The 13,912-nt window shown below is 44.3% G+C and overlaps 1 protein-coding gene across 1 annotated transcript; it reads left to right on the forward strand.

The window, feature by feature from the left end:
* The first annotated feature begins 6,405 nt into the window (after positions 1 to 6,405).
* Positions 6,406 to 11,445, forward strand: LOC143364634 (uncharacterized). The gene has a single exon (XM_076804879.1). It carries the CDS (start codon positions 6,406 to 6,408, stop codon positions 11,443 to 11,445), a length of 5,040 nt encoding a protein of 1,679 aa, XP_076660994.1.
* Positions 11,446 to 13,912: the final 2,467 nt, after the last annotated feature.

The following is a 13,912-nucleotide window of genomic DNA, read 5'->3' on the forward strand; positions in this document are numbered from 1 at the left end:
CTCTATCCTATAGTATCGTCTATCCTATCCAATCCTCTATCGTATCCTCTATCCTATCCTATCCCCTATCCTATCCTATCCTCTATCCTATCCTATCCTATCCTCTATCCTATCATATCCTCTATCCTATCCTATCCTCTATCCTATCCTATTCTCTATCCTAACCTATCCCCTATCCTATCCTATCCTCTATCCTATCCTCTACCCTATTCTCTATCCTATCCTATCCTGTATCCTATCCTATCCTCTATCCTATCCTATCCTTTATCCTATTCTATACTCTATCCTATACTATCCGCTATCCTATCCTCTATCCTATCCTATCCTCTATCCTATCCTATCCTCTGTCCTGTCGTATCCACTAGCCCCTATCCTATCCTCTATCCTATAGTATCGTCTATCCTATCCAATCCTCTATCGTATCCTCTATCCTATCCTATAACCTATCCTATCCTATCCTCTATCCTATCCTATCCTATCCTCTATCCTATCATATCCACTATCCTATCCTATCCTCTATCCTATCGTATCCTCTATAGTATCCTATCCTCTATCCTATTAAATCCTATATCGTATCCCCTATCCTATCCTATCCTCTATCGTATCCTATCCTCCATCCTATCCTATCCTCTATCCTATATTGTCCTCTATCCTATCCCATCCTCTATCCTATCCTATCCTCTATCCTATCCTATCCTCTATCCTATTAAATCCTATATCGTATCCCCTATCCTATCCTATCCTCTATCGTATCCTATCCTCCATCCTATCCTATCCTCTATCCTATATTGTCCTCTATCCTATCCCATCCTCTATCCTATCCTATCCTCTATCCTATCCTATCCTCTATCCTATTAAATCCTATATCGTATCCTCTATCCTATCCTATCCTCTATCCTATCCTATCCTCTATCCTATCCTATCCTCTATCCTATCCTATCCTCTATCCTATCCTATCCTCTATCCTATCCTATCCTCTATCCTATCCTATCCTCTATCCTATGCTATCCTCTATCCTATCCCATCCTCTATCCTATCCTATCCTCTATCCTATTCTATCCTCTATCCTATTAAATCCTATATCGTATCCTCTATCCTATCCTATCCTCTATCGTATCCTGTCCTCTATCCTATCCTATCCTCTATCCTCTCCTATCCTCTATCCTATCCTATCCTCTATCCTATATTATCCTCTATCCTATCCCATCCTCTATCCTATCCTATCCTCTATCCTATATTATCCTCTATCCTATCCCATCCTCTATCCTATCGTATCCTCTATCGTATCCTATCCTCTATCCTATTAAATCCTATATCGTATCCTCTATCCTATCCTATCCTCTATCCTATTAAATCCTATATCGTATCCTCTATCCTATCCTATCCTCTATCCTATTAAATCCTATATCGTATCCTCTATCCTATCCTATCCTCTATCCTATCCTATCCTCTATCCTATTCTATCCTCTATCCTATCCAATCCTATATCCTATTCTCTATCCTATCCTATCGTCTATCGTATCCTATCCGCTATCCTATCCAATCCTCAATCCTATCCTATCCGCTATCCTATCCAATCCTATATCCTATTCTCTATCCTATCCTATCCTCTATCCTATCCTATCCTTTATCGTATCCTATCCTCTATCCTATTAAATCCTATATCGGATCCTCTATCCTATCCTATCCTCTATCCTATCCTATCCTCTATCCTATCCTATCCTCTATCCTATCCTATCCTCTATCCTATCCTATCCTCTATCCTATATTATCCTCTATCCTATCCTATCCTCTATCCTATCCTATCCTCTATCCTATCCTATCCTCTATCCTATCCTATCCTCTATCTTATCCTATCCTCTATCGTATCCTATCCTCTATCCTATTAAATCCTATATCGTATCCTCTATCCTATCCTATCCTCTATCGTATCCTATCCTCTATCCTATCCTATCCTCTATCCTATCCTATCCTCTATCCTATCCTATTCTCTATCCTATCCTATCCTCTATCCTATCCTATCCTCTATCCTATCCTATCCTCTATCCTATCCTATCATCTATCCTATCCTATCCTCAATCCTATCCTATCCTCTATCCTATCCTATCCTCTACCATATCCTATCCTCTATCGTATCCTATACTCTATCCTATTAAATCCTATATCGTATCCTCTATCCTATCCTATCCTCTATCGTATCATATCCTCTATCCTATCCTATCCTCTATCGTATCCTATCCTCCATCGTATCCTATCCTCTATCCTATATTATCCTCTATCCTATCCCATCCTCTATCCTATCCTATCCTCTATCCTATTAAATCCTATATCGTATCCTCTATCCTATCCTATCCTCTATCGTATCCTGTCCTCTATCCTATCCTATCCTCTATCCTCTCCTATCCTCTATCCTATCCTATCCTCTATCCTATATTATCCTCTATCCTATCCCATCCTCTATCCTATCCTATCCTCTATCCTATATTATCCTCTATCCTATCCCATCCTCTATCCTATCCTATCCTCTATCCTATCCTATCCTCTATCCTATCCTTTCCTCTATCCTATCCTATTCTCTATCCTATCCTATCCTCTATCCTATCGTATCCTCTATCGTATCCTATCCTCTATCCTATTAAATCCTATATCGTATCCTCTATCCTATCCTATCCTCTATCCTATCCTATCCTCTATCCTATTAAATCCTATATCGTATCCTCTATCCTATCCTATCCTCTATCCTATTAAATCCTATATCGTATCCTCTATCCTATCCTATCCTCTATCCTATCCTATCCTCTATCCTATCCTATCCTCTATCCTATCCTATCCTCTATCCTATCCCATCCTCTATCCTATCCTATCCTCTATCCTATCCTATCCTCTATCCTATCCTATCCTGTATCATATCCTATCCTCTATCCTATCCTATCCTCTATCCTATTCTATCCTCTATCCTATCCAATCCTATATCCTATTCTCTATCCTATCCTATCCTCTATCCTATCCTATCCCCTATCCTATCCAATCCTCTATCCTATCCTATCCGCTATCCTATCCAATCCTATATCCTATTCTCTATCCTATCCTATCCTCTATCCTATTCTATCCTCTATCCTATCCAATCCTATATCCTATTCTCTATCCTATCCAATCCCCTATCCTATCCTATCCGCTATCCTATCCAATCCTATATCCTATCCTCTATCCTATCCTATCCTTTATCGTATCCTATCCTCTATCCTATTAAATCCTATATCGTATCCTCTATCCTATCCTATCCTCTATCGTATCCTATCCTCTATCCTATCCTATCCTCTATCCTATCCTATCCTCTATCCTATCCTATCCTCTAGCCTATATTATCCTCTATCCTATCCCATCCTCTATCCTATCCTATCCTCTATCCTATATTATCCTCTATCCTATCCCATCCTCTATCCTATCCTATCCTCTATCCTATCCTATCCTCTATCCTATCCTTTCCTCTATCCTATCCTATCCTCTATCCTATCCTCTATCCTCTATCCTATCCTATCCTCTATCGTATCCTATCCTCTATCCTATTAAATCCTATATCGTATCCTCTATCCTATCCTATCCTCTATCGTATCCTGTCCTCTATCCTATCCTATCCTCTATCCTCTCCTATCCTCTATCCTATCCTATCCTCTATCCTATATTATCCTCTATCCTATCCCATCCTCTATCCTATCCTATCCTCTATCCTATATTATCCTCTATCCTATCCCATCCTCTATCCTATCCTATCCTCTATCCTATCCTATCCTCTATCCTATCCTTTCCTCTATCCTATCCTATTCTCTATCCTATCCTATCCTCTATCCTATCGTATCCTCTATCGTATCCTATCCTCTATCCTATTAAATCCTATATCGTATCCTCTATCCTATCCTATCCTCTATCCTATCCTATCCTCTATCCTATTAAATCCTATATCGTATCCTCTATCCTATCCTATCCTCTATCCTATTAAATCCTATATCGTATCCTCTATCCTATCCTATCCTCTATCCTATCCTATCCTCTATCCTATCCTATCCTCTATCCTATCCTATCCTCTATCCTACCCCATCCTCTATCCTATCCTATCCTCTATCCTATCCTATCCTCTATCCTATCCTATCCTGTATCATATCCTATCCTCTATCCTATCCTATCCTCTATCCTATTCTATCCTCTATCCTATCCAATCCTATATCCTATTCTCTATCCTATCCTATCCTCTATCCTATCCTATCCCCTATCCTATCCAATCCTCTATCCTATCCTATCCGCTATCCTATCCAATCCTATATCCTATTCTCTATCCTATCCTATCCTCTATCCTATTCTATCCTCTATCCTATCCAATCCTATATCCTATTCTCTATCCTATCCAATCCCCTATCCTATCCTATCCGCTATCCTATCCAATCCTATATCCTATCCTTTATCGTATCCTATCCTCTATCCTATTAAATCCTATATCGTATCCTCTATCCTATCCTATCCTCTATCGTATCCTATCCTCTATCCTATCCTATCCTCTATCCTATCCTATCCTCTATCCTATCCTATCCTCTAGCCTATATTATCCTCTATCCTATCCCATCCTCTATCCTATCCTATCCTCTATCCTATCCTATCCTCTATCCTATCCTATCCTCTATCCTATCCTATCCTCTATCGTATCCTATCCTCTATCCTATCCTATCCTCTATCCTATCCTATCCTCTATCCTATCCTATCCTCTATCCTATCCTTTCCTCTATCCTATCCTATCCTCTATCCTATCCTCTATCCTCTATCCTATCCTATCCTCTATCGTATCCTATCCTCTATCCTATTAAATCCTATATCGTATCCTCTATCCTATCCTATCCTCTATCGTATCCTGTCCTCTATCCTATCCTATCCTCTATCCTCTCCTATCCTCTATCCTATCCTATCCTCTATCCTATATTATCCTCTATCCTATCCCATCCTCTATCCTATCCTATCCTCTATCCTATATTATCCTCTATCCTATCCCATCCTCTATCCTATCCTATCCTCTATCCTATCCTATCCTCTATCCTATCCTTTCCTCTATCCTATCCTATTCTCTATCCTATCCTATCCTCTATCCTATCGTATCCTCTATCGTATCCTATCCTCTATCCTATTAAATCCTATATCGTATCCTCTATCCTATCCTATCCTCTATCCTATCCTATCCTCTATCCTATTAAATCCTATATCGTATCCTCTATCCTATCCTATCCTCTATCCTATTAAATCCTATATCGTATCCTCTATCCTATCCTATCCTCTATCCTATCCTATCCTCTATCCCATCCTATCCTCTATCCTATTAAATCCTATATCGTATCCTCTATCCTATCCTATCCTCTATCCTATTAAATCCTATATCGTATCCTGTTCGAGATTCGAACGATAACGGCTTGATCTGATTTCTGTTCGACACCAAGCTATAAATAGTCCGTTGTTGTTCTGGTCTCGTACATGTTGTCTTCGTCGATGCGATCGCTTCTGTTTCGTCCTTTCTTTGTGTCGCTCCTTCTCCGTCCTTCGTTCGTCTCTCTGCTATTGTTTCAAACCACCCGTTTCTTCAAGATCCACCGATCGCGTCGACGGAGACAACGGTTTCTCGTCTGATCGACATTCGACCATACGCTTTCGGCTCGTACGCGTCTCGTTCACGCTCTCTGTACTCTAGCTTCACTCACGTTTTCGCGGCCGCTCCGCACGTAGTCAAGCTCGAGCTTCACGTACATTCGAAAGTCCAAGTACGACTGTTAACCGTTCTCTACGATTATTGTTCTCCCCGGTCAATAATCTTCTTTCATCCGCGTCGCGAATCGTCTCGTCCCGCGTGCAAGATTTCCGTTCTTCCGCGGTCAAGATCATCCGTCGCGCCGCGAGCAAGATTTCCGTTCTCGCCGTTCCTCCGTGTTTGTCCGAGCGTCAGTGTACGTCAGTGTACTATGAGTTTTGTCTTTTTAAAATAAATAACCGTTGGTTCCGTGCATTTTCGTTTCTTGCGAAATCCATTCGTCTCCTCCGGAACTTCATCCTTCTTTCCGGTGCTCTCATTCCGCGTCCACCGCTGGACGGTCCCGGCACTCGGCAATTCGCCGAACATAAAATTTGGTCCTTCGAGCCGGATCGTGAGTGAGTGGAAAGGACACGAACGTGAGTATACCGGAACTCATCGCCACGCAAGAAACTCTTAAACGAGCCATCGAGCGGTCTCTTTCCAACCTGAAGAAGCTGGGCAAGACGAACTGGACAGTGGCTGGGATACACACGCGTATGAACCATCTCAAAACCCAGTGGGCGACTTTCGAAGCCAACGATGTGAAGATCTCCGCTGCCATCCCACCAGAGGATCGACCCTCCATGGCCTACTTCAAGGACAACTATCTCGAGACCACGGAGGAGACGTTCCTGCAGACTCTCACCTTCATGAACTCTGCCCTCGCCGATCTTACTCCGAAAGAAGTGAGTCACACCGCGTCGACCGACAATCCAGGTGCGTTCGCTCCGCCCGTCGCGCATCTTCCTCCGATTCCTCTCCAGCCGTTCGATGGCCGGTGCGAGGAATGGGAAGCCTTTCGGGACCGCTTTCAGTCGCTTATAATCGCGAACTCTTCTTTAAATAATTTTTCGCGTATGCATTACCTCGTTTCGTCGCTCGCCGGACGCGCACTCGGGTGCATCAGTAACCTTTCCGTTACTCAGGATAATTTTGCGATCGCTTGGAAAACGCTCACGTCGCGGTACGATAACCCTCGGCGCCTTCTCGCGAAATACCTAACCACATTGTTAGATCTGCATGCGCTCAATCGCGAATCTGCATCGGACTTGCAAAACTTGCGCGATCGCCTCGCTATGACCGTCTCGTCGCTCCGAAATCTTGGTAGAAGCGCTGCCGAGCTTTGGGACGACTTCCTTCTTCATCTTGCGGTACAAAAGCTCGATCCCGCGACGCGAAAGGCCTGGACTCTTCGGGCAGGCGACGACACGAAGTTTCCCTCCTTCGAAGAGTTCCAGACGTTTATCGATACGCGGGTGCGCGCGCTCGAAGACTTCGATTCCGGCGCGTCCGGCAAGATAGGAGCCTCCTCGTCACTTTCTGCGTCTCGCCCTTCGCGCAATCCCGCTCACTCTCACCTCGCGACAGCGTCGAAAAATTCGCAAGGAGCCTGTCCCTTATGTAAAGCTCATCATTATTTAGGCTATTGCTCCTCGTTTCTCGCGAAGAGCCCCCGGCAAAGACTTGAGATTGTTAAGCGGTTATCGTGCTGCCCGAATTGTCTCAGTTATAATCACGCGATTTCGTCGTGTGCCAGTAAACACACTTGCCGCATGTGTCAGAAGCGTCATCACTCGCTCTTGCACGACGAGTCGACCCCTGGGGCTCGGTCTTCCGCTGAGTCGTCCGGTACTCGCGAGTCCGTCTCCGCTGAAATCAATTCGCATTCAGCAACCGCAGGTTCAGCGGCTACCGGGTCGTCCATACTCTTAGCTACCGCGCGAATTCAAGTAAGCGTTCCCTCCGGTCGCAGCGTGATAATTCGTGCGTTAATTGACCAAGGCTCCGAAGCCAGTTTTGTGGCCGAGTCGGTTGTCGAGCTTTTGCGAGCGAAACGTAACCGTGTCGTCGCGTCGATTTCTGCCGTCGGCGGCGTTCACGCTGGGACTGTACGCCACGCAACCCATCTTCTGGTGTCGAATCGCACTTCTTCCGCGCCTTGTGTTCCGACCACGGCGTTGGTGCTCGGGTCAATGTCCACGTACAAACCCTCGCGAGTCCGAAATTGGCGTACTCTCGCGCATTTAGCCGATCTTTCTTGGGCCGATCACGACCCGTCTAGTTCTGACCCCATACAAATGATTCTCGGAGCCGACGTGTACCCAAGCATCATTCAACACGGGCTGCGTAAAGGGCAAACTGCGCAACCGATCGCGCAAAATACTATTTTTGGATGGGTCATTTCTGGACCCCTTCATAATTCATTGGACCGCGGTTTCTTCCGTCGTTCCGAACCAGTCTCAAATACAACGCAACTGGTCTCCACGCACCACTGCGTTCACGATAATTCTCTCGATGCGGACCTCCGCCGATTTTGGGAAATCGAGGAAATCCCACATGCCTCTCTTCTAACTCCCGCTGAGAAACAGTGTGAGCAATATTTTCGAGACTCTACGACTCGCACAACGAACGGTCGTTATATTGTCCGTCTTCCCTTCCGCTCAAACCCTCCGCTGAGGATCGGGCACTCGCGTTCGACTGCAGAACGGATCATGCTCCATCTCAACCGCAGATTTGAGTCAAATCCGAACCTTGCCTCAGAATATCGCGACTTCATGCAAGAATATGAACGGCTTGGCCACATGCGCTCCGCTGTGTCTTCGTCAAGTGATTCTCAATCGGTCTATATCCCTCATCATCCCGTTCTCCGCGAAGGTAGCAGCACGACGCACCTGCGCGTCGTGTTCAACGCCTCGAGTGTTACCACGAACGGATCATCGTTAAACGATCATCTTCTACCTGGTCCTAAACTACAAACGAATCTCTCTTCGGTCATTCTCCGCTGGCGCGCGTTTCGTTTTGTGTACACCGCGGATATTGCCAAGATGTACCGGCAGATCCTAGTGGATCCTCGGGATGTCAGTTACCAGCGTATCCTGTGGGCTCCTCACTCGGCGGACTCTATTCAAGAGTACGAATTGCTGACCGTCACGTATGGGATGACTTGCGCCCCATATCTAGCTCTTCGGGTACTCCAACGTTTGGTTGAGGATGAAGGCGACCGTTTCCTTTTAGCGTCTCCGATTCTCCGATCAAACACTTACATCGACGACCTTCTTTTCGGACACGATGATATCGCGTCTCTTCGGCATTGTCGAGATCAACTCATCAAATTGCTCCATTGTGGGAAATTTCACCTCCGGAAATGGGCCAGTAATCATCCTTCTCTCCTCTCTGACATTGACCCTTCCGATCATGGTCTAGCGTGCACGAAAGATCTGGCTCAAGATGATCAAGTAAAGGTTCTTGGAATCTGCTGGAATCCTTCCCAGGATACTTTTCAATTCAAGACATCCCTCTCGGACTCGTGTCCGTCAACCAAGCGTTCTATTTTGTCGACCATTGCCAAAATTTATGACCCTTTGGGATGGATCACTCCTGCTACTATTCTCGCGAAAGTTTTCATTCAAGAACTTTGGCGCCTCCGCGTTGGTTGGGACGAACCCACCCCGGTTCACAAACTCAGCAAATGGCGAACTCTTTACTCTCAATTGGCTCACCTTGACAAAGTGCAACTTCCCCGATGGATTGGTCTAATATCTACTACATCGCGAGTGGAGCTTCACGGTTTCTCCGATGCCTCAACAGTTGCGTATTCAGCCGTGGTTTATGCAAAATGCATCTCGTCCTCCGGCGAAATCACAATTTCCTTTCTCGCCGGCAAATCGAAGGTCGCTCCGCTAAATCCTTTGACGATACCACGGTTAGAACTGCAAGGTGCTTGTCTTATGATTCGCCTTATCGAATTTGTTCTCGAGTCATTCGACTCTCGACCAATACCTTGCGTGTGTTGGACTGACTCGACGGTCGTGCTTAACTGGATATCCCAGCATCCTTCGCGATGGAAGACTTTCGTCGCTAACCGCGTCGCTACAATTCAGACTCGCCTCCCTCAAGCTGAGTGGCGGCACGTCCCCACCGAATGCAATCCCGCCGATTGTGCCTCTCGAGGTCTCCTGAGCGACGATCTTCTAGGTTCCGATCTCTGGTGGCATGGTCCATCCTGGCTGCGTCGCGAGCGTTCCGAATGGCCGAACCGTCCACTCTTGGTCACCGACGACGTTCAACCGGAAGCCAACGTCGTGTCGGCACATGTGGTTACCACTTTTCCACGGTGGGATCTGGAGAGCCGCTTCTCTTCGTGGCCGAAGCTCATCCGCGTCACCGCGTACATGTTTCGCTTCCTTCAAGCTTGTCGCAAAGGACCGTCGGCTCCTCGACCATCTCCGGTCGGTCGTGCTCTCACCGCAGCGGAATGTAATTCGGCGAAACTTTGGTGGCTCAAATACCTCCAATCAACTCTATTTCCTGTAGAGCTAGACGCACTCCGCCGCAAACGATATCTTTCAAGGAACTGTTCCATCTTATCTCTCGACCCATTCCTCGATAACGATGGGCTCCTTCGCGTCGGTGGTCGTCTACACCGCGCTCCACTACCGTTCAATTCAAAGCATCCGATTATTTTATCTTCTCATCCGCTTGTTCGGTTGATAATTGAACAGGCACATTTGCGCTCGTTGCACGGTGGCCTTCAACTCACTCTCAGCACTCTACGTCAGACTTTCTGGATTCTCCGCGCTCGCAGTTTAGTCAAAGCTGCAATTCATTCATGTGTTGTATGCGTGCGAGAAAGAGCTGCTGTCCCCGAGCAGCTGATGGGACGGCTACCGGAATCCCGGGTCTCTCCTCAAACAAAATGTTTTTCCCACTGCGGTGTGGACTATGCTGGACCAATTCAAGTTCGCGCTTCCGCCGGTCGTGGGATCACATCAAGGAAAGCCTATATCTCCTTGTTTGTTTGCTTGGCTACGAAAGCGATCCACCTCGAGTTGGTTTCCGACTATTCGACCCGCGCCTTTCTTAACGCCTACGTTCGATTTTGTGCACGACGCGGAATCCCTTCTGCCATTTATTCGGACAATGGGACCACGTTCGTCGGCGCTTCGCGGGAATTAACGCGCGCGTTTCGGGAGTCCCTGACAAATCCCGAGTTCTTAAACAAAGCCGCTAGCGATGGTGTCACCTGGCACTTTATTCCTCCTTCCGCTCCGCATTTCGGAGGGTTGTGGGAGGCCGGGGTGAAGAGTCTTAAACACCATTTAAAGCGAGTCGTCGGACCTCGCACCTTTACCTTTGAAGAATTCAGTACCCTTCTGTGCTCCATCGAGGCGTGCTTAAATTCGCGACCCGTAGCGCCTTTGCGAGATTCTGTCGATGACTTTGACGTGTTAACCCCCGGTCATTTTCTAATTGGCTCTGCGCTCTCGGTCCCCCCGCAACCTTCGCTTCTCGAGATTTCCGAAAATCGTCTGGCTCGTTGGCAGCTAGTCCGGCATACGACGGAGCGCTTTTGGAAAATTTGGATGAGCGATTATCTAAACACCCTCCAACAACGAAGCAAATGGCGTCGTGAACAACCGCCTTTGCGGACTGGTCAATTAGTTTTGCTGCGCAACTCGAATCTCCCTCCGTGCAAGTGGGAGCTTGGTCGGATCAAGCAACTCCATCCCGGCGACGACGGTCATGTCCGCGTGGTCACCGTCAAGACCTCGTCTACCGAATTGATGCGACCGATTGTAAAATTATGTCCGCTTCCCATCGATAGCGCTTCTCCATCAATGTAAAAAAAAAAAAAAAAATGTCCATATATCGATATAGTTAGTTCTAAGTTTTGCGTTAAAATTAAGTTTCTGCGTTAATTTTAAGACTTCTGAAACTGAGGTTTCAGGGCTGGCGGTATGTTCGAGATTCGAACGATAACGGCTTGATCTGATTTCTGTTCGACACCAAGCTATAAATAGCCCGTTGTTGTTCTGGTCTCGTACATGTTGTCTTCGTCGATGCGATCGCTTCTGTTTCGTCCTTTCTTTGTGTCGCTCCTTCTCCGTCCTTCGTTCGTCTCTCTGCTATTGTTTCCCCAAATTTCAAACCACCCGTTTCTTCAAGATCCACCGATCGCGTCGACGGAGACAACGGTTTCTCGTCTGATCGACATTCGACCATACGCTTTCGGCTCGTACGCGTCTCGTTCACGCTCTCTGTACTCTAGCTTCACTCACGTTTTCGCGGCCGCTCCGCACGTAGTCAAGCTCGAGCTTCACGTACATTCGAAAGTCCAAGTACGACTGTTAACCGTTCTCTACGATTATTGTTCTCCCCGGTCAATAATCTTCTTTCATCCGCGTCGCGAATCGTCTCGTCCCGCGTGCAAGATTTCCGTTCTTCCGCGGTCAGGATCATCCGTCGCGCCGCGAGCAAGATTTCCGTTCTCGCCGTTCCTCCGTGTTTGTCCGAGCGTCAGTGTACGTCAGTGTACTATGAGTTTTGTCTTTTTAAAATAAATAACCGTTGGTTCCGTGCATTTTCGTTTCTTGCGAAATCCATTCGTCTCCTCCGGAACTTCATCCTTCTTTCCGGTGCTCTCATTCCGCGTCCACCGCTGGACGGTCCCGGCACTCGGCAATTCGCCGAACAACCAGAATAAACCAGAATAGACTAGAATACAGAAGAATATACGAGAATATACTAGAATATACTAGAATATAGCAGAATATACTAGAATATACGAGAATATAGCAGAATAATCCAGAATATACCAGAATATACCAGAATATACCATAATATTACTAGAATATAGAAGAATATACGAGAATACACCTGAATATACTAGAATATACATGAATATACTAGAATACAGAAGAATACACGAGCATATACCCCAATATGCTAGAATATACTAGAATATAGCAGAATATACTAGAATATACGAGAATATAGCAGAATAATCCAGAATATACCAGAATATACGAGAATATACCATAATATTACTAGAATATGGAAGAACATACGAGAATAGACCTGAATATACTAGAATATATCAGAATGTACTAGAATATACGAGAATACCGCAGTTTATACTAGAATATACCAGAATATAGCAGAATATACCAGAATATACCAGAATACACTAGAGTAAACCAGAATATACCAGAATAAACTAGAATATACAAGAATATAGCAGAACATAATAGAATATGCGAGAATATAGCAGAATATTCCAGAATATACCAGAATATACCATAATATTACTAGAATACACCAGAATATACGAGAATATACCTGAATATACTAGAATATAGCAGAATATACTAGAATATACGAGATTATAGCAGAATATTCCAGAATATACCAGAATCAAACAGAATAGACTAGAATACAGAAGAATATACGAGAATATACTACAATATACCAGAATATACCAGAATATACCAGAATATGCCAGAATATACTAGAATATAGCAGAATATACTAGAATATACTAGAATATAGCAGAATATACTAGAATATACGAGAATATACCAGAATAATCCAGAACATACCAGAATATACCAGTATATACCATAATATTACTAGAATATAGAAGAATATACGAGAATATACCTGAATATACTAGAATATAGCAGAATATACTAGAATATAGGAGAATATACCAGAATATACTAGAATATAGCAGAATATACTAGAATATACGAGAATATAGCAGAATAATCCAGATTATACCAGAATATACCATAATATTACTAGAATATAGAAGAATATACTTTAATATACCAGAATATACCAGAATAAACTAGAATATACTAGAATATAGCAGAATATACTAGAATATACGAGAACATAGCAGAATATACCAGAATATACTATAATATTACTAGAATATAGAAGAATATACGAGAATATAGCAGAATAATCCAGAACATACCAGAATATACCAGAATATACCATAATATTACTAGAATATAGAAGAATATACGAGAATATAGCAGAATAATCCAGAACATACCAGAATATACCAGAATATACCATAATATTACGAGAATATAGAAGAATATACGAGAATATACCTGAATATACTAGAATATACCAGAATATACTAGAATAAAGAAGAAGACACGAGCATATACCAGAATATACTAGAATATACTAGAATATAGCATAATAATCCATGATATACCAGAATATACCAGAATATACCATAATATTACTAGAATATAGCAGAATATACTGGAATATACGAGAATATAGCAGAAT

The sequence above is a fragment of the Halictus rubicundus genome, unplaced genomic scaffold, assembly GCF_050948215.1.
Source record: "Halictus rubicundus isolate RS-2024b unplaced genomic scaffold, iyHalRubi1_principal scaffold0787, whole genome shotgun sequence".
Lineage (NCBI taxonomy): Eukaryota > Metazoa > Arthropoda > Insecta > Hymenoptera > Halictidae > Halictus > Halictus rubicundus.

Excerpts from the sequence above, each read along its gene's own strand:
- LOC143364634 (XM_076804879.1), top strand. The coding sequence starts at position 6,406 with ATGGCCTACTTCAAGGACAACTATCTCGAGACCACGGAGGAGACGTTC.